The sequence below is a fragment of the Adelges cooleyi genome, unplaced genomic scaffold, assembly GCF_023614345.1.
Source record: "Adelges cooleyi isolate 19-005CV unplaced genomic scaffold, UGA_ACOO_1.1 ACOO_flye_CR_arks_rails_tigmint_CR_PRNA_21, whole genome shotgun sequence".
Taxonomy (NCBI): Eukaryota; Metazoa; Arthropoda; class Insecta; order Hemiptera; family Adelgidae; genus Adelges; species Adelges cooleyi.
The window spans coordinates 3,174,115-3,199,177 of NW_026095871.1; the positions used below are offsets into that span (position 1 = coordinate 3,174,115).

At 37.1% G+C, this 25,063-nt stretch overlaps 2 protein-coding genes across 3 annotated transcripts in view; one reads left to right on the forward strand and one right to left on the reverse strand.

Annotated features, from left to right (window-relative positions):
• LOC126834901 (E3 ubiquitin-protein ligase MYCBP2) overlaps positions 1–25,063 on the forward strand; it is a 170,679-nt gene that overhangs the window by 46,063 nt on the left and 99,553 nt on the right. The window lies entirely within an intron of this gene.
• LOC126834902 (uncharacterized) overlaps positions 21,950–25,063 on the reverse strand; it is a 61,545-nt gene continuing 58,431 nt past the window's right edge. The window contains exon 4 of the mRNA XM_050567115.1: positions 21,950–24,107. Within this exon, the coding sequence (XP_050423072.1) occupies positions 22,658–24,107 (1,450 nt within the window). The 3' untranslated portion in view covers positions 21,950–22,657. The remainder of the gene's footprint in view (positions 24,108–25,063) is intronic.

Here is a 25,063-nt window from a genome sequence, read left to right on the forward strand (position 1 = left end):
TGTATGTTGAGTTTCATACAACTAGTGAAATGTCCATCTATGTAAATCAAAGGCTGTGCAAATTAGTTTGTTGAATACTATACTGTTGAATATTGATACGGTTTGTACGGTTAAGAAACCGATACATTAAATTCGAGTTGTAAGTGCTGACAGTAATTTTGTAGGGTCAATAAAGGGAGAAAGATTAACGATAAGGAAATACATGGGACCCGCAATGTTTTCAAAGACATCACTTGTACATTCATCTTATATTCAGTAACGGCTGCTTTATCGAGACTAATTGTAGTTGTGTTAAGAACCTAAACTTTGGACCAGCATTTTATTGGATAAAACAAATCCCCATTTGCAAGCATATGAAATAAAATGTATTACCTAAAAAAACGTCCAAAGATCTTTCAAAAATAGAGAAATGAATAATCCTGTGGTGACTTAAGGGGACCAGAGGGAAGTTGTTATTCCTGTATATTGGTGTAAGATGCTGTGGTATTAGTTGGGTATATGCCAACTATTTGTAAGCGGAAACGACATTTTACGGTTCTTGCGTGTCATTAAAAGGAAACGTGTAAAACCTTAAAGATTTCCGAACACTACCATGTTAAATTATGAAATATTTCTAATTTACAGAATTGTATGCAACCCACTTAATAGCAGATGTGATAAATTGTCGATTAATTATTACAACCTACTGGGTTCAAGTTCCTTTTATGACGGTCTCGAATTTAGTTCTGGTAAAAAGTCGGACGGGAATCACCCTTCCCCCTTTGACTCTAATTCAAGACCGTCGAACAATGACACTAGCGTCCTATAAACAGAAAATAACGTAATTTCATCGTGTATACGAAGCTTTTGATTTGGAAAAATGAAAAATGTAACAATGTCGAGTTCCCTGGATCAATTTTATTAAAATAAGAGGCCACAGACACTCTTGCTTTACCCAGTGGAAACGTTTTATACGGACAAACCGTTCGCCGGCCGAGGATTTCTGATGACTCGTCCGAAGAGAGTTCATGTTATAGCTGTAGTGGAAATAACAATATAATCATAATGTGTTACACAAAAGGTATAGCTGCTATGTCAGCAAACGTCCACAGAGTTTCATTTTAATATACAAGAGCGCAGTGTTATATTATATACATTGTGCAATAATATATGTTTATGTATGTTTTATATAGTCGTCGGCGGTGGTGTTTATATCATTTTATAAGTACGTGTACGAGCCGGGACGAGGTTATACCTCGAAATAAATTGTGTTCTCTCGCTTTTTGTCCGCGTATATTCCGTTCGGTACTCTTCGGTCGTGACGAGCACGTTTCATTAATACCGCCAAGAGGAGGGTGAAACTCGTTTAATAAAATATTACGCACCCGGACGTTAACGTTTCGAGGGACGAAAAACTTACCAAGTGCAGTACGCCGCCGGGGCTGTGCTCGCACATATTGTAATGTAGGTAGGTATAGTGCACAGAAACGGTAAAGGTCCATCTCCGTGCGTCCGGTCGAGTTCTTTTTTGAAGGTTTTGGGGTGCGACCGTTGCCGGTAACAGATGGGCAGGTCCAAAATGTTGTCTATACACCACACATGGGTTCCGATTGTTTTATTGTCATTTCTACGATTCCCGTTACAGCGCAATGTGTTTCTATAATATTGAATTGGATATTTCTTTACTTGTCGCCCATCCGCCCTCGTCTTGCGTTTTATTACAACAACCGTATTGTTTACAGCCTTATAAAGATCTTTGCAGCAACGCAACCACCGCACCGACACAATCAGTAGTTTTTAACATCGATGCGCATCATTCCTATGGAAACAATGGATTTAAGAAAGCAATTACTTTATAGCCACTTTTAATGGTTATCTTATTTGAACAAGAATCAAATCCCAGTATATAGTTTGCCGTGTAATGGCGGCTGTCCACTGAGCTCTTATGTGAAATATGTCATTGCGAAATTATAGAGGGAACAGAATAGTTCTAATTAAATTATTAAATTAACCGCCTGAAATAAATAAAATTAACGAAAAGGTTAGCAGTGATATATCTATTCAGAATGTTTAACTATTTAATTTATTAAGCATTCGAGACATAAAATAATTTACAAGATTCGTTCGGGAAATACAAAATAATAAATTCGTGGAGTAAAATTTAAAGAACTGTACGAATTACAATAAAACCAACACTAAAAATTAGTCAGTAATTGCATAAAATGTACTTAACATTAAACATAATGTAATATCTGTAAGACTTTAATAAAATGTTGGTAATTATCAAATCCTAATCGTATAAAAGAACACATTTTTCCGCTGTATAAAACTCGTCAAGACCGTTGTGTATATATAACCATTGATTAGTTGAGCATGTGGGCATGCTTCATTTTTTCTAAACTATAAAACTAACAATTCAATGTAATCAACGTCAAACCTTGTATACAATTGTGTTTATATTATCTAAACCGAGTATGAACACGTGTTTCATTGTCTCGAATTGCACTCTGAATTAAAATAAATAAAACAAAAAAAAAGTTCATTAAATCTAATAAAGTTTTTATTTTTTTATTTGTGCAATTTCAGTATTATACATTTTACGTTTCTTCTATTCTTTGAAAGTTCGAAATGTCTCTGCTTTACATATTTCGTATAATATTGTTTGCTTTATTGAGAGCCACAGTGTTTTCGTGAGTACTTTGTGAAATCTGAATAACTTGTTAAAATCGATGGGTTTTGTCTTTGAATTAAAACCATTTTAAACGAATGCATCTGCTCGTTCTTCTGGGAGTCATGAAATAACAATAAATTCTCTGTGCCGCAGCATTGTGTAAATAAACACCCTTGAGGAATTCTTGCATGTTTACCATGTTTATGAACGCCGGGTAATGTTCTTTAGCCCAGAAACGGGAGTGGCAAAGATCGGGGGGGGGGGTATTTAAATGCCAGTTCGAAGTTTATTTTGAAATCTTTTGTGGAGAAAAAGTCGGAGAGGCTAAACAAAGGCTTTAAGATATAAACGGAGAGTATTATTATTATTTAATTGCTTGAAAAAATAAAGTTTAACATGCATATATTTTTAATTACTGAAATAATTCATTGCAGTTTACTAGATGTTTGTGATCACATTCCGGGACTGTTTTTTTTTTCACTTATGTCAGTGACCAGTTCCAAGAAAAAGTCCGTATCGATTAAGATTCTAGTCATATACTTGTGGTATCGCATTAAAGTTAAAAAAAAAAAAAGTGTTCAAAGTTTAAACATTTTTTTTTTTATTGATTTTTTAATAAGTTACTGCTTTATTAGTTGCACATATGAATATATCGATTACATTTCTCATGATGTGTAAGCTGTAGCATGTACTTTATTTCCAAGAAAGGCAACAGTCGACATGAATGCAAAGATATAAAGTGGAAAGACATTGTAAATGTGGAAAAAAGTAAATAGTTTATAGTTTACTTTCGGTACTTTGACTATAAATGAGATTCTTTTAACCTATGCGTTTTGTCTAAAGTATTTATAAACTTAACATTTTTTGTTAACAGATTTCTTTAACTGAACATTTGGAAGGTCAACAAACAACTATAGTCGTATAAAAATAGTTTATGATGTAATCGGTTATAGTGCAATGGTTTCAGCTAACATGTTCTTTGACCGTGTATATCACATCAATCTTATACAGCTGCTTCGTGAATTATCGATATTTATGTATAAAGATCCATCAATGATAGCGCAGTCCGGGTAATTGATTATGCAACGCATAGGATAACTGCATTATAACCGTAGTGCGTTCGAATTTGGGACGAATTTGGGACAACAAAATTTCAGGTCCAATCCGCTTTACACTAAATTATTATCCCTCAGGCATTGGGCCATTACGAATTAGCTGTGGTCCTGTTTCTGATGTAGTAACATATTATTTTCCATAAAACCATTACATGGTTTTGATCCGAGAGGTTTCTCTGGCGTTTGGTATTCTCTTTGAAATCCTATACTCGGCCCTCGCTATGGCGGCTATATTCATTATTCAGATGATGTTTAGCATTTTATCAAAACGTAAAACGGAGTAGCAATCAACGCGTTTCAACACTAGGTGGTTCGGTTGGCCTTTATCGCGGACAGTTAAAATATTGATGTACTGGCTCGGCTATCATCTATTCTGCATGTGCACATGTATACTAGCTTTCGTCTATAGGCAGCTATAGCTATACTATATTCATACGGTTTCGTTCCAAATTTATTCCATTATTGTTCTCTTTGTCGTCGTGCCGTCACTCGTTTGCCATCCTATATATTATTATGTGCGCGCTCGTGTAATAACTAATAATAATTTTATTCCAAAAACAACAGATCCTGTGTACCCGCTGCATCATCGCATTTACATCTCTCTCTCTCTTTCATTCACTCAACGTATAGTATATTTATACATACGAACGGGCTTTCAACCCGCCGCCGCCGCCGTTCTCGCCATATTAATAATTATCCCCGTCCAAAAAGCAAAGGCCAAATGCCTGTGAGCGCATCCTCTATATGTGTATACACGCTGTCGGTGCCGGGCGAGGACGCTCTTGTTTGAATTCCATCACAAAGCGTATGTGTCACTTTCCATATGAGTAATAACGCGCCCCCAGCTTTGTATAGCTGCTGTTGCTGTCCACCGTCGTAAATAACGGTTCCCGAGCTCAAAAAGCCTGATCCTCTAAGTACGGATTTCAACAGTTACCACTACATACTACATAGGTGGTATACTGATGTTCACAGCGTTATTATCACCGCCGTGATCATAGTAATAATAATAATTACCGTGATCTCGCCGGACATATTGTCTACGACGAGCAAAACGTGTCATAATAACGCGTTTTGCTTGTGCGAGGTGTGTGTATGGTTGTTCCGTGTTTTCGCACGTTGTGAATAGATAGGTACACATTAATGAATGGCCTACAAAACGCTCAACTCCAGTGTCGTGTATCATCCCTACGCCGCTAAAGTTCTGCCATTAAGAAATTGGAACGGGGTCCTTTTAAATTTTTACATTTGAACGATGATTCTGTCGGAAGAAATCGTGCAATACGTCATATTATTGTCTTATCTGTAATACGGAAAAGTGTTTCGTCGCCTTACCACTGCAGACGGTCTATCCTGCGCGCACCCGGTCAATTGAAATCTCTGACAATTGTTATTATTATATGTCTGTCCGACGTTATGCACACAGAGGTCACGATAAAAGTGTCTAGCCTTGCAGTCAAAGCACGTATCGGCATCCCTTCAATCGTATGCCGCTCAGCTTTATAAGCCATCAAGACGACGATTCTATTATGATAAACGGTTATTTTACAATTCACATATACCTCATCAATGCACTGTTAAAAATATAGCACACCATGAAAACCGTCATAGAGACCTACATAATGTATATAATTCGAATTGATGGAAAGGCGCTCGCAGTCGACGAAGATGCCATTTTAAGTATATGTCAAGCGCCACTACGCTTTACCGAATGGCAAAGTTTCCGTTCGAGGAATTTATACGACCTATAGTCATTTATTTATATTTGATGAACAATCGGTTTGCGTCTATTTAAACTTGAACACACAACCAATTATATTTTATTGTGAGTACTCGGATACAACCGTTGTAAAATGTTAACAAGGGTATACACACACGTATATCCGGTCAGTCGGATCTGTGAACTTTGGGTCGGTCCGGAGGTTGTAAAATTGTATTTGTTTTTATCGAATTAATGGTAGTATCCGTTCGGCGGCAGCGGGGTAAAAAACTAAAACAGATACCGCCGTAAGTCCAATGTGTACACTGCACATATTATGATTATTATAATATTCTCCTCTCACGTTCAAACGCCAAAGGATAATAACTCTGCCCTCCGTTGGTATATTTTATCCGCCCTCTCGCCGCAAAAACCTGGCTCATATCACGTGACCCAAATGATCTCCACACGCCGCCGCTCTGCTTGTATAATATCCTTGCAAACGGTTTACAGTCGAACTGCACGGCTATATCTGAAAACCATCGGTGCACACAAATAGCACACACACACTCACATATCCTTGCACCGACGGGCCTTGCCAGCAGACGTGACTTGACTTCCCATCATTGAATTGACTCGAACCTACACCGGTGTTCGCTACCCCTGACCGGATGATTTTCCTTTTTATTTATTTTAACTGCGCGCCCTCCTCCGCTGTATGTGCTTGTTTGTTTTTTTTTTCGTTCTCTGTCCCATCGTCGAAATCCTCACGTTTTCTCGCAATAGAATTCTCACGGGCGTGTATAAATATTTAAATGCGTTTATTATTCATATTTGCCGTTCCGCCACCGTCGCCGTCGTTGCCACTAAGCTTTCTTTCTGCCTGCCGCCGAGTCGGCACGCCCGACGGGCTGTATAGTTTGCGCAAAAATACACGTATATACACACACATACGCACCCTAGGTATTCTGTCACTTTGATGTTACATAAATGTGTGTACCTGTATTTATATGTACGCACACGCCGGGCTAGTGAATACTCGGTGAAAATGTGATTTAAGTATAAATAAAAAATAAAAATACATAATATACACAACTCTCGACTGAATGTGTCGCGTGACTAATTTCGAGAAAAACGTTTCGGCTGCCTCGCGGGTGGTGCAGGGGGGGGGAAGTACGGATTTGTCTTTTTCTGCGCTGTTTTTCCGACCCGAGTAAACACGTGCCAAATATAATATGTATGGGGTCGTGCGGGCGGCACGTTTCGACGATAAATTGCCGCGAATAAATCGGCCGGACCTAGTAAGAGGAGAGAGATCTTCGCCGTTAAAGAAGACCAATGGCCCTCAGCGTGTACGGTGTATATGTATGTGCTTTCCACTTTGCCCGGAAAAGCTAAACACAAAAACATGTATACAACAACAATGTGTGTGTGTGTGTGTGTGTATGTATGCGGTGGTGGTACGGATTCGATGAAAAATGAACACCGCCGCCGCCGCCTCCGTTGTCGGTGGTAATTGACACTTTTTCTTCGGTTCGACGTGTGGGTGAGATGTGCGGATAGTTTTTGGTCGAAGAGAGAGAGACAGAGTGCCGGGAAAAGACAACTACAAATAGATCCAAACAGAAAGGAAAAAAAAAACCGTGGCAGTATTAAAGTATCGCGTTTTTCTTGCGGGCACGCCGGGATAATGACTGTTCTCAGACAACAGCGGTGGCGCGCTGGGAGAGTATGTCCAGAGGAAACGTTCGTGTTAGTTGGCAATAAGGGCAATCTGACGTTCGGAAAGAATAAATACTTTTCAAAGACGTCGGTGAAACATTGGAAATTGAATTATATTTTAAGCGAAACGGTTCGGCGCGCGGGTAGAAAACTTACTACAGCTGCGGTTGTCGACAGACAGATGTATCGGACTATGTACAAAAGTTTGACAGCGGAGAAGTCGCAAAATCTAAGTGTTCGGCGCTTCCAACTTAAGTAGACTACGTGGATTGATATTATAGCCGTCATCGACATAGCACGCGACCGACCAACACGGTGTGCAATAAATAAAGAACACAAGCCTCTTTGACCACCCGACCCCTAGCTGCTTTTTATAATATCGCTTCCCGGTACGTATAATTACACCGGCACAATTGAATTCCGCAATTTTATTGCGTTATTAAATTACATGGGGGGGGGAGGGTTGTTGCCAGAACGTGAAGCTTTGGCCGGGGTTTTGGCGTGTGCTCGTCGCAGATAAACGGAGACGCGGCGCAAATACATATGTGTGCATGTGGCATAATAAAAGCCTAAAAGTTTCATTGGCGAAGGGGTATGTATGTGCGACGCGACACTCCAATTTGCGGCTGCCAGCTGAACGCTCGGCCGAGGATAAAAAGTATTGCTGGTCTCCGTGCCCTCCCCTCTTCACCCCGCCAGTGTGTGCAACTCGTACAGCACTGCCGCCGAGCTGTATAAGCGAAAATTCTCGCGCAAACAAACCGTTAATCAAAAAGATTACATTATTATGATTACTATTATTATTGTTGTTGGCGCTGCGATAACTGTGCCGTGTAGATTTACAACAGCGCGGGGGCCGCGTTCACATATATTATACTACTAAGCGTTAAGTGCGGCCATAAACGTGCCATAAAAAAAAAAAAAACCCAACAAAAATGAATGTGTAAAATATGCGCGCGATCGCTGAGATTTCCATCGCAAAAGTTTTTTGCCCGCAAAAAAATAATTGCATACCGGGAATCCCCGTCACAGCGCCCCTCTTCTCCTCCAGGTAGTAATTTGCCACGGGCCCAAAACAAAAGGATCGTCGATAATGTCTGGTTTCTAATACTGGTCGTACTACGGACGGGGCTGAGAGTGTTCTTAATAAAATAAACATTGGTAAAGAAACTTTAGAAATGTCTGAAATAGCGGAGGCGAGGGTTTAAACCAATAGACAAAGATCTTATGTGTCTTGTCGGGCAATACCGAAAATTCAATAATCGACTTTTTTCCAGCTTTTCGATTGCGGCTTAAACTAAAAACTAAGTATTGTATAGATATTTCCCAAAGTTCGGTTTGTCGGTAATTCAATGTTCGGCTTGGCTGTCACAAGTTGCGAAATTTACGATTGAACTTTGAGGTAGAACTATAAAAAAAATGTTAACGAGAAGGCGAACAAATTTTTAATTATTTGTAGGTGTATATATATTTTTTTTAGAAGACTATTTTCAAACGTTGTCTTAGGCTAAGATTTTGCTTACGCAACACAAAGTTAACACTATTTGAACAATATTCATAGGCGTGTTAAAGTTTGAAAAATTGGTTTAAACCCCGCTAAAGGCTATACAATTATACAATTCAACGAATATCGTTTTATCTTCAAATTCTAGGATTTTACATGAAATAAAATTAGTTACATCTGCATTTTGGCTTACGAGGGTGTTGGTTCAATATATTATGTTAATTAAACATTCAACACATTGATCCAATATGAAATAATCTTCAGTGTTCATTGGGTTTGATGTTGCATTGTGTGAACTCCAAATGTAAATGGATTTCCGACAAATTGGCTATGATGTACAATTTTACTAATTAAAAAATATTATCCCCATTGTAGTGTATTCGCCCTCATTTTGTAGGTTTGGAATTAACATTGCACGGTTTCTCACATTTAATTTTTACAAATCCTTTACATTATATAAAAACAAATCTCCATATTCATAATTAAATATTTAATTTGTTTATCAAGAAAACACAGTTTTAATCCATAATAACATTGATAAAATGTGCTCTTGTGCGTTCGATACAATACAAAACGCAGCGATCTTGAATACTCTGGCCGTAATGTTGTTCATCGACAATACAATTTGTACGGTTATTGGAAGATGTATTGCTTTAAACGGTAATCATACCTCAAGCTGTGAATAACACGTGGAAAATCTCTGCCTGCTATAGAGTAGCTTGTAACTTAAATAACGACCCACCTCCGTCTGTAGCTACTGTTGCACCTGTCGGGTAAACGCTTGGTTGTTAAGGACTTATTAGATTATTGAGTGCCCGACGAGAGGCAATGAGAGTCGACTTGGAAATACTATTGATCAAGTCGAGTTTCACGTGCAGACAATAATAATCTTCATGATGCAACACAGGATTATAAAACAGAGAATTGCTTTTTGATCTCACTCGTAGAACTCGTGACGGCAATATAACTTGCATGCAAGTTCGAATGTCGGTAATAAAAACCAAAGCAGCCCTTGTTTAAAGCTCAATTTCACTTTATTTCAATGCGAGTGATTGGCTATTAACAAGCGCGTTAAACCGATCGTCGGAGACATTTTATACCTTTACCGGAATCTTAAAGGCGCTGTACTGTGTGTTTTGGAAAAATGAAAATTAAAAAAACAAAAACTTAGGTACGAGTAATAGTTGTAAAACGCATTGGAAATTTGTATTGCATCATATTCGTAACCGACTTGTTGTTTAATACGATGTTTAGCGTTTGTTTTTCTAAATAATGATTTAACCCATTTTGTTGTAATGGTTTTTTTTTTTTTTTGGTCGCATGTTTTGTCCTTTGTTTCGTTTTACACGAATAAACGAGATCCAGAACTTGTTATTCCGCAAAGGGGTAACCGCAACCGAATAAAGGTCACCCGTTGCTTGGTCATGCACATATTTTGTGTAATTGCCAAGTACCTACATGAAAACGGTTTTGATTAATATCACACGCATATCGAACAATATAATATTTTATAATTAATGTCCTAAATTAATTTGTTTTTATTTGAACTTTTCGTTTCAAGTCGTTACACATTGAACTGTTTGTGAAAATTAATGCAGTCGTAGAAAATAGGGCTTTGGAGTTTAAGCGGTGTGCTGACACGTGTTCGTGTTTCTACCCAATATGTTATTAAGTCGCATCAGGAATATAACAGAAAAATACCACCACAAGCATGGTTACCGGTTCAAGGCGTCAGCTGTGTAGCTCGAGTTATTTATTTGTATCGGTGCAATAACTTTTTACATATTTATTGTTAATTTAATATAAATACAAGAACTGTATAGTATACAAACTTGTTGTTTTTATGGTTTCTGTATTATTCAAAGTATTAACCAACCTTACGCGAAAAAAATTATAAATATAAATGTTGGCATTAATATTATCAGCGATGCCAACCATCTTACTCAACTTGATAAAATAGTGGTCATCGCCTCTTAACTACGTTTCATCAACATTTCTTTGTCAATAGCAAGGGATCTTATCATTGTTGATATGTCTGGTAGCGCAATCATTTATTTCAGTTGATTTGAATTTTGAAGAAAATAACTTTTATCCGGAAGAAGTGAGCTTTCTTTGACTGTATCAAAAAGTGTCTTGATTATTAGCAAAGAATCGATCATTTGTTACACGAATTCCCGTCCTAAGTGCGTGAAGTGTAAAGTGTGTTATAGAATTTCGGATTTATCTGGTTCATACATCAATGATTTTAGTATATTATACAGATGTTCTGTATAATATACTATAATGTTCTGCTCTTTGTCTTTGAACTATAATAATTTAAAATTAATTGCTCTGTCAAATTATTATGCAATGCCATAATAATTGTCGGTAGGCGACCACGTACTCGGAATATACTACATTTGTAAAAGCTTCCTTAATGGGTCTTGCGTGCAATTTTGTTTAGGCCAACGCGCGCATCGACTTGATTGTATAGGTATACTATGTTATACTGAAATAATGTACTGTGTACGTATATCTATATATTTGTGTGTAATGTGTAAAAGGAAGTTTGCCCAGTAATGTATCTTGTCTCGAATGCACTGAACTATACACACTAATAATAACAACGGCAACTAATATCGTTTAGGCAAAGTTGGAATTAGGTGCATTATAGTATGCGAAACGTACAGCCAAGTTTCATATTGTACAACTTTTGGAAACCTTCGGGTATTCGCTTAGGAGATGGTGGCCCATCTCCATTCGTTATTAAATTTAGTGGCGTTTGTCTGACTATATTGTTATAACTCAAATAACTCTCGTATGCACTAAAATTAAAACAAATCAGAACAATTCGCCGAACTTATTTGTACGCTAACATTTTGATTACAAAGATAGAATAATATATTTTATTATGTAGCAATAATTGTACAGCTTATACATGAATAACTGTTTGAAACATGTTGTGCTAATTATACATTTTGGTTTATAATTATTATGTTGAATATCTGAAAACGGAAACAAAACGTTAAATAACTGTTGTATCAATTCGGAGAAACTGATATTTTTGGTTTTCCCATTCTTCGTAATATTAATTCCATTATTTTAGTTTAAAGTTGAGTTTAAGCAAATCTGCAATACATTATTTGATTATGTATATTTGCTTATAATGTATTATGCATACGCTGATCAATGACTTTGCGTTATTTTACAACATTAGTAATTCTGTGAAAATCTACCGAAACCATTGACATGAATATATTATAACAATGCGACTAATTTGTATATTTTCAACGGTATTATGAGTCGGTTGCGTTATAATAATGATTATGGTAGTATCATTTTTAATCTAGTTAGTTTTTTTTTTATAAATTGTTTACCCGATCATATATTAGCAAAAGATAACAGTAGTATTATAAAGTAATAAAAACTTGTAAAACTAACTAGATTAAAAGTGAAAACATTGTAAAGTAAAATCCATTGTAATCTTCTCTGTTGACATTACTTGTGTATTTGTTTTGCATATTAATCTAAATAAATTGATTTTGTATTTTGAACAAACTGGTATGTATACTATCGACAATAATTGTTGGTGTACAATGAAAATAGCCAAAAAAAGTTTCAAAAACAATAGGTATCCATTTTTTTTTTGTGTGAAAAAAGGGTATAAAACTACTTTAAGGCAGATTATGTTGGAATTCGGTTAAATTCAATACTGGTTTATTTTATTTTTTATTATCCAAATGAAAACAATTTCTATATGCAATATGTTATTTAACTGGGTTTTTTGGTAAGCAATCTTTCAAGTCACACCTGGACCGTTGGACAAGGCTCTCTTTTTTGCTTGATTTTCTTTAGAATAGGAACCGCTCTTGTTTTGAATAAAAAATGTAATTTTAGTTATAAACCATAAGTAATAGTCGACGCCGTGCAGCAATCTTAGCAACAATGTTAAGCTCGATCAACAAATTCGTCGGGGTTTATGCAAAACAAGTTTTGGTGAAGACTATAATTCTACAGTACATGTGGTATTTATTGCTATGCTTCCGGGTTTATTAGGGTAATTTCCGCGTGCTCGACAGATGTAAAATATATTATATACTTCCAAATTGGTTATTTTCAGCTATATACCGAGCTTATTATACTTTTAGTACGATATTTCGCGGTAAGTTTTCGGTAATAGTTTAATATGAAAACTTTTTAGGTTTACTAGTTCAAATTAAAAGTGTTCTTTACAAGTCAGTGTACCTACACTCACCACCATGTTATTTTAATCATAAATTTCTGTCCAACATCATCGGGTTATATATAGAAAAAAAAATTACACGAAATAAATTCAGTATGTCGGAGAAAATCTATTTAAAATTTTCAAAAATTGTTTCTTGTCAGAAATTGACAACAATACCACAAAAAATAATGTTACATGACAATATTTAATTGATATTTTTTTTTAGTTTTAATAAAAAATATATTATTTTAAAGACAAAAGTAAAGTTAGTAAAATATTATTACTGAAATATCTTATCTTTATTAACTAGTCAAGCAATTCTAAAAAAAAAATGTTATTTTTCAATAATGTGCTGTGTGGGATTATAAGCTTTTTGCTTTTGTAATTGACATTCTTCAAAGTTTTATAATCGAAACAAAACGTGACACTCTTATTTTACCTTATTGCTTATTTTTTTGTTGTGAACTTATTTTATTTCTGACCTTGCAGTCGTAGTGATAGTCAATCATTGACGGTGTACCGTGTATGTTATTATAAAAAATTGTTCCAAGCTTTCCGTACAGACCCTACCGCGACGGTTGTATCAAGTATCACGCTATAATATATTTATTTTTATTTTTAAATTTAATTCTAGGGTCGGGACACGCTATACGGTATACGGAACGGCGAAAATCCGGCGTTTAGCATCTGCAACGTGCGGCAGCTGTTTTCAGTATAAATTACTTACACTTGTGATCTTTGCAAAAAAAAAAAAAAAGGGAAGATGGGCAAAAAGGTCTACGATTCGTAAGATAACCGCGACAATCTTTGCAGGTGCGTGCGACGGTTAATTCGGTGCTACTGCCGTCGAAAGGGTATTCGGGTTCTCTTTGTTCCGGAGCCGGCGAGACCGGTGGTCAAGGGAGGGTAACCGGAAATGATTTTTTTAAACCCTTTTTTTGAGATTTTTTTTTTTGTTCACCGTTTATGCAGTTTGAGCGCGTAACAGATCTGACGCGAGATCGGCGGCCGACAGGTGGTGTCACGGGTCACGCACTTTTTCATTAATTCCACCTTTTGCCTTATGCCATGTCCTCCTCGCTGGTCGTCCGGTTCTGGTCACCAGCTGTAGACGCTTTTAAATCCGCTATTCGACCGTGGCGAATATTCAAAACTAGCCTTGTCGCGGCCAACCGACTTACACCTGTCTGCGACGATAATTAATATTGTGTACCGTACGTCCAGTCAATTACCGCCATGTACTCTATGTGCTCCACTAAGTGCTCACTAGCTGATGTTGTAGCCAATGACGCGTGTGATATTAATGAGGCGCACAACGATTGCCCACCCTGTAATTAATTCTTCGTGGATTCAGCGAGCGCACGACAATATTATCATGTCTGTTATTTGGCAAGTACCTTAAGCCACAAGTGAATTATTCCCTGAAATTCCATGCGGTTCGCACAACTCGGAGAGCTCATTTAAAAAAAAAATCCAACATTATTAGCTCAATTTTATTACCTCCACAACACGGTAATAAAAACTCTACTGTTTATTACTTGTGTGTGTGCGCGTTAAATTAAAAAAATTAATCTTTGTAATTTTATCGTTGATTAATCTCAATTACCATGGTAGTGTGTAAGTATGGACGTAAACAAATACCGTAAAATGTATTAGATGTACTTAGGTCATCGTTCAGAATTAATTATAATCTTTAGAAAGAGTATACATTTTGGCCCAAAATTCAAGCGATGGCTTGGTTGGTATATTTGGTTTGGTCTAATAATTACACTATAATCACGAGTCAGTATCAAATCCATTAAGAGTCACGCAAACTATCGAACAAATATTAAATTTCCAAAAAAATATAAAAAAACAACGCTTAATTTGTTTACCTCGCAACTCGTTAAATAAATAAGTTATAATAATACTAAAATTAATTATAATTAAAAGTTTAACGACTGTATAACGGCGTAGCTTTATAAATATTATTAATTAACATCTATTAACGAAATGATAAATGATATCTCACAACAATTATAACGGACTGTACCCTAATATTTTCATTTAATTAAAACCCGCAAAAAAATGTCAAGTTAAATCTCTTATAAGTACCAAATGCCTATTAATTACGATTGTGGCTATTTTTTAACTTACAGCTTTTACAAATCTCAGCAACAATTATTTTAATTTATTTTAATAACAGTTTTCTAAAATATACTAGGGAATCAGCTAACACGTGGTCGTACATTCTATGACGCATTTAGATATCTTGTTTATAAAAAATGACTAAATTTTGTCTTAAAATGTTTACATTATTTAACGTCTTGCGTACCATATATCTGTCGACATTGTAATTAAAATTTTAAATTAAGTTTAATAAACTATTATAACTTTTTTCGAATTATGTTCAGAAATCTGCTACCACTTATGCGACCTGAAATCTGTTTAATCAAAACTTTTCTCTAACAAAATGTCTTTGGTGCTTTTTTTCTTTAACTTAATTCTTTTGTAAGTATAATAAAACATTTATATTAATTTCGTATTCTTTTTAAAGCGGTTTATTTTATGATTTATACTTGTACTTAAAAAAAACATTAGTCGAATAAATGATAATAATATGTCATCACATCATTAAATAAACACACACAGCAACGTAACTTTAGAAATACCAATTTACATAAATAATTTTATTAAATATCTTTAAGCTCTACGTACATTGTATTTACTAATAATAATTATTAATAATACAAAAAAAATGTGTAATAATAATTAAAATAATAATTTTAACATATTAACTGTCGCGACAGAATAAACAAATATACGAGATAATACTACACAGAGTGCTCCAATTTTTAAAGATTTTAATTAAGTTTCTTCGGTGAATGTTTGTTTAAAATTATCAAATATCCACGGCGTTTCTGTTGCTCTCTTTTAATGGTTACTGTTAATTTTGTCTGGCTAAACAAAGTTGTATGGGCGTTCAACATACATTTATATAAAATCAATAATGTCTTATTATAGTAAGACAAGTAACTCGGTAAAGCCTTACATATTTAATCGTATTTATTTTGTATAGATAAACAATACAAGTAAGACAACGATTTTCTTTTATCTACTTGAAAGTTCTTTAGACAGCTGCAACAACAATGAATTGGCTAAGTAGTATACAATATAATGTACCGTCAATAAATGGTTTCAATTTAAGGACTCACCCTGAATGCCCTAATTGGTTCAAGGCAATGTAAATTAACAGGATTCTTGCACATAGATGAAAATAATTGAGTATACGATTGGATACAGAATGGAAAAAAACATGGATTTTAAATTGTACTGTTGTGTGAGACTCGACAGTAAAATTAAAAATAAACTTGAAATAGTGAACTAGACCGTTCCTTTTGCTTTAATGTTTAGGTTATTGCTAAATAAAAATTCCTTAACTTAATAAAAAAGAAGGTACCTATTTTAAATTAAATATTAAATATTTTAAACTTAGCATTGAATAAAGCAGCATAATTTGAGTGCTAAGTTTTTTGCACGAGGTGAACATATTATATGAAGTAGTGAGAATCATAAATAAACAATCACTATTCACAAAGAATTATAAATCACAAGTGGTTTTTATAAAGAGCAAAATACAAACTGTACTTTCAATGCGTTCTAAGTGTGAATGTTAATTTTAATATCTCCTTTAATAAATGGAAGAAAAATTGTAAACCAAGTTCGAATGGAATAGGGTACACATAACAAATAAATCAAGAAATCGTTTTTGAAAAATGGTTATTTTTATCCTTTTGGTACTTATCACTGCATATATTATTTTGTATAGATAATTAGCGCCTTTAGCGTATTACAGGTAAACCAACGCACGACTATAATAATATCTTTTATGGAGCGTTATTTGTTGTGTGGAAGTGCATTACTATTATGGCCGGATGTGTTCTATTTACTTACATTTCGTCTAGACAGGTCTAGAGAGCAAATATATTTCATCTTCTGCTTTGTGTTGCACTGTCTGTCGGTGGCCATAAGCCAAGATTTGCGAGGCATCGTTGCGGGCGACATTCTATTATCGTTATGATTATTACTATTTATGTGTTTATTATTACATTTACTATTATTATGATTGTAATATGCGATGACGATGTTGATCATCATCATCAAAGTCGTGGCGAACGGATATCAATTCGTCCGTCTTCGGTTAGCGCTATATTAAAAAACAAACGCCTTTGCCAGCCATGATTTAGATTACACGGATCTAAGGTCGTCGTGTTCATTACAAACGCCATTCGTTTTCTTCGGTAGAACGGTATTAGAAACGCACGATTATTTTTAATCCTGACATTCTTCTCATCCCAAATCGGTGTGGACTTTTTCCAAAGTCTAAGCACAGCGACACGTGTGTCCTAGCAACAACAACAACATCAGCATCGGTATATGGGCAAGAGGGTGGGGCGCCTAAGTGTATGCGTGTAATCGGTACCGACCACCGTTCATCCAAAATTCATTCGGACCGGATGGTTTATTTTTTCATTGGGCGATTTCCCCTCAAAAACATATTGCCGTCGGCTATTTCTTTCCACCACCCCCGCACTGTTCTATTGAATTATTTATAAGTACCTAAGACGTCGCTTGTATAAACGAATGGCTTGACATATAGTTGTGCACAACACTGCGGTGGTTGTACTTCTCTATCTCTATTGCCGGTCGTATACAGGAAACCCGGACAAGCTTTACCCTTGAAATTCACCGGTATCCATGATGTGCTACTTTCTTTATACTTGTCTCTAACTACAATAGTCTTAGACTCTCAGTCAAGCTAACTTCTCGTATAGAAAGCCACTTGTCATCGCGCTAACAGCATCTCTTTATTTTGCAATGGCAGCACTTCACGATAGCATAATAAGCATTGGAATGATTAGATAGGCAAGGAAGTTTAAGTTGACGTTATCCAGTATAGAGTTTCATGACTTTAATATTGTCAATGTTTGAAACATGGACTTGTAGTTGGTAAAAAATGAACATGACTGTATTTACTACTAGTTTTTCAATCGATATGCTTATGCTGTTGCTGCAAGATTGTATACCAAACGGGGAAAAAAAAAACTTCAAAAACCGTCCAAGCGATCATTGAGAAAAATGATGCGTGTTGACCGTAGTTTAAATCCGGTAAAACTTAAAATTACAAAAACAAGCAAAAGAAAAGCTCATTAGTGTTTATTTATGAAGAAATTTCAAAAGTAAATCTCTTGCCAGCAAAACTTTACTCTTTCCACTGCCGATCCGTCTTGTTTTAAATTGTCAACTTGGGAAACTTTAAGAAACGAAGGTAAAAAATGGTTAGCTTGTGTATTCACAGAGAAGTATAATAATAATTGTAGCGTGTACCTCTTAAAAGTTGCAAAAAAAAGAAGAGATTGAAGGAGAAAAGTAATACTGTACAACAAGAATGCTCGAGTTAATTGTAAAAATGTAATATTTTGGTTTGTTTTTTTTTCATTAAGATGCGGCAACAAAATACATTGTGGTTAAGAATCATCATCATTAGTCTGTTATTGTTGTTCACTTTTTTTTTTTTGGAATTTCTAGAATTAAAGATTCTATTGAATTCCTAAAGGATGTCAATGCGAAAAATTAAACACTCGAGTTGTAATGTATAATTTGTTACATGTTATATTATTATATTTCTCTTCCTCGAGGAGTGTATGCGATTATTTGATGTCAATGTGAATGGGTCTTAATATTACAGTTACAAAAGTAATAAATGAGCTTTATAGAAAATCGCGATGCTTGAAACGGCGTTTTAGATTTACATATCTCAGTTAATGTCTTTTCGGCGAAAGCCTTAGTTTACAAAGAACCAACATTACGCATTACAAACTATTCAGAGTTCATTAAAATTTTGTTTTCCCGAATTCGTGCGTTCAAACATCTACGTTTAAATGTAAAAAACGCAATAAGTGTATCTTGGGTGGGTCTAAACTGTAGGACGACATATTCAGAGTCACTACAATAAGTATGAGAATTCGAGAGACTTACTGTTTTTTAACAATAATATTCATATTAATAATCCGCAAGTCGACATAGGTTAACACGTCCAAGACAAACAATCGTTAAGTCAGGGCAATTTGTGTCTATATACGGTATGAATTAGTTTATGGGCATAAGAGTCCGTTTAGTTCGGTCGACAACTAACAGTATCTTGACACGTGTGACGGTTAAGTATAAATAATAATAATGAGGATACCTGAACTCGACTGGGAACGTCTAAGCGCTCTGACCAAGGAGAAACTAGAAAAACCAATGGCAACTCGTTTTTTCTCCCGAAGCTGTCCTCGGCGGGTCCTAAACACGTGTTGTAGTGTTGAATTATACAGCATTGAATTCGACTACAAGCGAACTCGTATAAATAATAAATTTTAGTAGAAAAACTATAGATTTTTTACCTTGTGTGGGTTGATCGGCTCACATTTAGACGTCTGAATATTAATAATTTAGGCGACGCCTCGTGTGCATCGCCCAAAAGTTACGACCGCATTTACAGATACTGTCAAATTTGTGCGTATAAATTTTAATATAATTCCAATGGCGAATGCGACTAAGTTAAAAATGTATTTAAAGTTTCTGTTTAACAGAAACTTCAACCCCGAAAAATACACGTTTACTTAAACCTAAAGTAATCTACAACTACTAGTTAATATGTATCTCTGTTGGGATTCAGTCACTTTTTGTACGACGTTAACCTTTTATTAGCTTACGAAGAAGATGTTTTAGTTATCTAAATTTTGTCTATAAACTCTACTAGTTGTATTTGACTATAATTAAATAATAATATTTTATTGTCTATCAGACTACTCCAAACCGGCATCTGGCGGCGTAAGATTAATTTCCAACGTCTTAGAACGACACCACAATATTAACGATGATGACTCTTTGATGTTTGATAAACTCCGGAGCACTTTATGTACTCCTTTGTGGTGTGTGTTTGTTAACCCGAAACTTATGAGCATTCCCATTCGGTGTTTGGCGATAGTGTTTATTCGGATCAGACTGCGGCCTAAGTCGTCTCGTGCGTAAAACCAAAGGCCTCGTCGACGCTGAACAGAGGCAAGTCCAACCATTATTGTGTTCGTTAATTCCGCACGTGACCAGTGTGTAGATGATTGAACTCTGCTGTTTGTCTTGTGTACGCCAAGAAAGACGACCAAGAGTCCTGTGTTGTTAATCACATGTCTTGTTACCTACAACTTGAACCGTCGCGACGTTTTTTGTCGACGGATGACCGCCTAATGTGTATTAAAAACACAGCTAAAGGAAATTGTGTGTTCGCAAAAGGCCAACTCTCTAAGCGAGATTGAAACGTAGGTATTACTGAGTAAATATTGTCCTGTGCTCCCCGTGACATGATCTTCGTGTCGGTTACCACCACCACCACCACCTGGTTTTCGCTCTCTCTCTCTCGGTTTTTGGATCGTCCGAGTGTTATCGAAAAACTTTCCTTATATTATCAAAATACGTTTTTCAATTACGGACGGTCTCATAGACGCATCGAGTCGCGTGGCGTTAAGTGCGCAAAAGTTTATACTACCAAAATTAATTCGACTCGGCGGCGTTCTAATGCGAATAAAGGATGGAAAAAATTCGATTACGGCAAACTTTTACGGCGTAACTCTTTCCCGTCGGTCCCGAGAAAACCGTAACCTAACCGGTGCAGCGTGCACAGGTTCTTCTGGGAAGTAATTTAATCTCCGACCTATAAGCTCTCACGTGCAGTTTACTCTCGGAGACGGCGGTTATATTTTTTGTTTACCGTTTGGAAAATAAATATGGCACCATTTAAAAGTGACCCGTGTTTTCATAAAATAAAAAAAATTTTGAGTATATTAATGGCCTGGTGTAACAGTGCACATAAAATAATAAAATGTATTTTCTGGTTTTGTTATTTCTCATTATTGTTGTTTTACTTCTTATTTGGTCAACAGTGGTGAAATGTTAAAAATAGTAAGTTTTAATAATTTAATTACTTGAATAAAAATATGTTCCCACAAGACTGTTTTCTACCTAGTCGTTGTTTAAAATCTTAACTATTTTTATTTTGTTATCTAATCCGTACACACGAGTTGTGTTGTAAAAAAAATGTATTAAATGTAAATATTTGACTCATGTATATTCTATATTGTAGAATAATACGACAACATGTTATAACCTCTACGGCTAGGAACACTGTAAGTCAGGGTCTTTCTTTTGACTTCAAAAACTACAATGTATTCCAACGACAACTGTAAGCCCGCAGTGTAAACACCGAGACAAATCCTATTTTTATAGAAAAAAAAGTAAGAAAGAAATATTCGTTTGACGTTCAATTTTGTTTCGCTTTTTATATTATTTTATTTTGTTATTTTATCGGATTTGTTAATGTCACGTGATTTGATTGTGACGTCATTCGCCCCGGTAACATCTAAAGAGTACACACAAATAAAAACAAGTTCTATCTACTCGCTCGAGTCATCGTTAGTACGTACGTTAAGTTTACCGAGCGTACTTCCTAGATTTGTATTTCTCCTCTGAGTGTCACATTCACCGGATTCGAACAATGTAAGTTTTCAAAAATTTTAAAGGACTTTTGGAAGACAAATGAGAGATTTTTGTAAAAATAGAGACACCAGAGACACCGCAGCGTCGGACCTTGAGTATTGCGTTGTTTAAGTAATTTTTCTATCACGTTTGTACCCAAATGTGTTTCCCGGCGGGTTGTCCACGGCTTGGCGAGCCGTATGGTGCGTGTCTAAGCATCTCCGGCGTTTTCACTTTTGAAAAACGAAAATTCCAAGCATCCGGTGTATGCAAGCAGTGGCAGCTGCTGCAATCGCTGGCTACAATACTGTGGCGTTATTTCGGCAAGGGCTTTTTAATGAACGTCTCTCTGCGGACGGTTGTCAAACCCGGTTTTAATTAAACTCCTCGTCCGTATTAAAACCGGACGGGAATTATACCGAGACAAAAATAAAGTAGTTCTTTGTATTTTTTTAATCTTTTTCCTTTTTTTTTTTTTATTCTTTGTTAAAAATAAATCACAATCATTCGGTTTATGTTTGTCTATAAATAACAACGTAATAATATAATTTAATTTGTAAATCTATGTACAATAATATTTATAATTCTACTTACTTAACATAATAATATAGTATTTATTTAATAATAGGTACTCATAATATATTATGTTTATTATTATATTATGGATTTCATAAATATTTATGACACAAAATTTAATAAAACACGACTAACAACAACAGACAAAAAAAATAGTAAAAGTAAAAGGATAGTAATAATAAGCATCACAATAATTAATTATATTTTAATTAAATGGCGGTCGGTCGCACGCACGCCAAGGTTTTTTTTTTTTTATTACATTTTTGTGCGCTTTTATGACAATGTTCATCGACGGTGCGACTATATGCCACGTAAACGCGTAGGAAGGGTTTCGATAGTTCCTACCGTAAAGACATTAAAGTAATATAAAATACAATCATAAATAGTAGTAACGTTGTGTGTAAATAATATAAAATTTGGATCTATTTATTCGATCATCAGTCAACGGACTTGCAACGGTCCGCTTAAAACGAAATATTAAAACTAAAAAAACTTAACAGCTATAATAATTATAATAATAATAATGTCTCTAGCGAAAACCGATACCGTTATCAAACACATCTTGACGGCGGGTCGACGTTCGTTTTGAACAGTCTTTGTGAAGGCGGTTGAGAACATGCTTTGGGTCGTTTCATCAATTGGGTAGTTCGCAATAGATGTGCGCCTCGGACGAGGTGTCTCCTGCGGCGTCGTTCCTTTGCAATTCGGCGTACAGGTCGGCCGGGTCCATGTATTCGTCGCCGACGGCCATGGGCGGCGGTTGCGGCGGCCGCGAATACTTGCGATTCGAGGCGGTCACTTTGGGCGGCCACAGTTTCTCGAGTGAAGGCGCGTCGATGCCCACCGACACGCGACGCCGGCCGTCGCCGGAATACGTGCCGTCCGGGCCGCCGACGATGATGGCCTTGGTGGTAGTGGTCGAAGTGATGTCGTCCAGCCCGCCGTACCAGTCTATGCCGCCGTTACCGCAACACGTCTCCTCCACCCGGATCAGGTCGTACAGGTGTTCGATCATGTCCCGGGCTTCGGCGTAGTCTTCGGGGTCGTCCAGCTTGTCCCGGAGCGTCTGCAGCATTTCTTGCGTCAGTTCTTCCGGTACGGTCTGTGTGCCCCTGTCCTGGAACACGACCACCCGGACGGCGGGCGCCATACTGCCGCCGTTATAGTCGTTGGCCGATCTTCCGGTGCGGTTCCTCTGCAACTCGGCGTACTCGTGCACGGAAATCGGCGACAGCGAGTGCGCGGACGTGGTCCTGCCCAAGTTGCCCGCACTCCGACCACCGCTGATTCCGCCCGGGGTCAACAGCGACCGTAGTTTGATGAAGTAACCGCGGGCGTTCAACCAGGTTATGGCACTGACCGCGCACACGGCACCGAACCCGCACAGTATCAACAGTACGAGTGTGGTGATGACGCCTCGCTCGGCTTTTGGGCCCATGAACGTGCCAAACATGCGAAAATTACTATCGAGGTCCACCGTTTTCACGTCTCTTTGGTCGAGGACGCACCGGTCAAACACGCCGGCCAGCAGTTTGGACTCGCACCGGACGATCGCACGGAATTCGGCGGCCCCCGCGTAACCGACGTCGTCCGCCGTCAGGTTCTTGGCGCAACCGGACACCGCGGCGTCCACGCGACAGTAGTTGTTCTCCAAGAATTGGCGTTCGCGTCCCGCGGATTCGTCGCTGCCGTCGGCGTCGATCGTAACGAACACCATGGGTTCCGTGCAATTGCACGTGACCACCGACACCCGGTTGTACATGACCCGCATCATGTTGGCCGCCGTCTTGAGCCGAACGATCGGCGTCCAAGCCGTTCCGTTGCCCGGAACCCGACCCAGAGTGTTGTTGTCGAACGTCAGATGCGTGCTGACGACAACCGCCGACGACGACGAGCCGGCCGCCGGTTGAGCGTTGGACTCGAAGAAAGCTTCCGGTTCGAACACCTCGAACACGTTGGCCTGGACCACGACCTCGTGCCAGTTGGCCAGCGTGAAGCCGTGCGCCATCACTCGCCCGAACGTGTTGTTGATTAACGACATATTGTACGTCACGACCACTGCGCCACTCTCTATCGTGCCGAACCTGCAAAAAGACAAACATTTAATTGATCGAAAACGAACATATTAAAACAAGTCTGTACAAATTTCCACCCACATTTAACTTAACTTATAACCACGAAAAACCGCCGACCTATAAGAAAATCAGTTTTAGTTTTTTGGCGGAATTGTCGCGTTTACGTGCAACTTAAACATGAACGAAAAAAACATGCATGCGTTTTCAACGCGGACGACATAAAAAAAAATACACATCTTGTTCAAACAAAGTTTAGAGCCAACGAACGGCCGGCACATTGTAGACGGTATTTTTCCGAACAACCCTAATAATTGTCGTTACCGAAAAACGTACAGGTACCTCTGACGCGGTTAACAAGTTGCGGTTTTTGAATCGTATTGAAATTGATTGTAACCCGCAAGTTCGGAAACCCGTGTGATTCGCATTAGCCACGCGTCAATGGTCCTATAGACGAACACATCAACAATCGCGGTACGCGGTATCCGCAAATTATTGATTAAACGACACGGATTGTGTGTACACACAAAAAATAAATAATAATAAAAAAGTAATAAAACTGTACAGCTTTTTAAGGCCGGCCGTCGAGCCGTACCTTTATATACCCCCCCTCCTCGTTAAAATCGAATTTGGAACAAATCTCGACGCTACACATTTTTGGTTTTTGAGTCAACACGATTCCGGAAATTGTACCCATTTCTTCAACTGACAGATTAATCTGGCAGACTAGCTAGAAAGGACCAGGACCAGCTAGAAATTAAGAGGTAGACGATTTCGTGTGCCGCATGGTTTTCGACCAGACCGAATAGATTACCAACTACTTACTAGGATTATTTCTACTTAAAAATAAAGTACTCGAACGAAAGTAGTTCTGTGAAATGGAAATTATAAAAACGGTATTACATGTCAAGACGTGTAATCATAAGAAATGGCCTCTCCTAAAATGTACCTAACCTTTGTGGACCCGA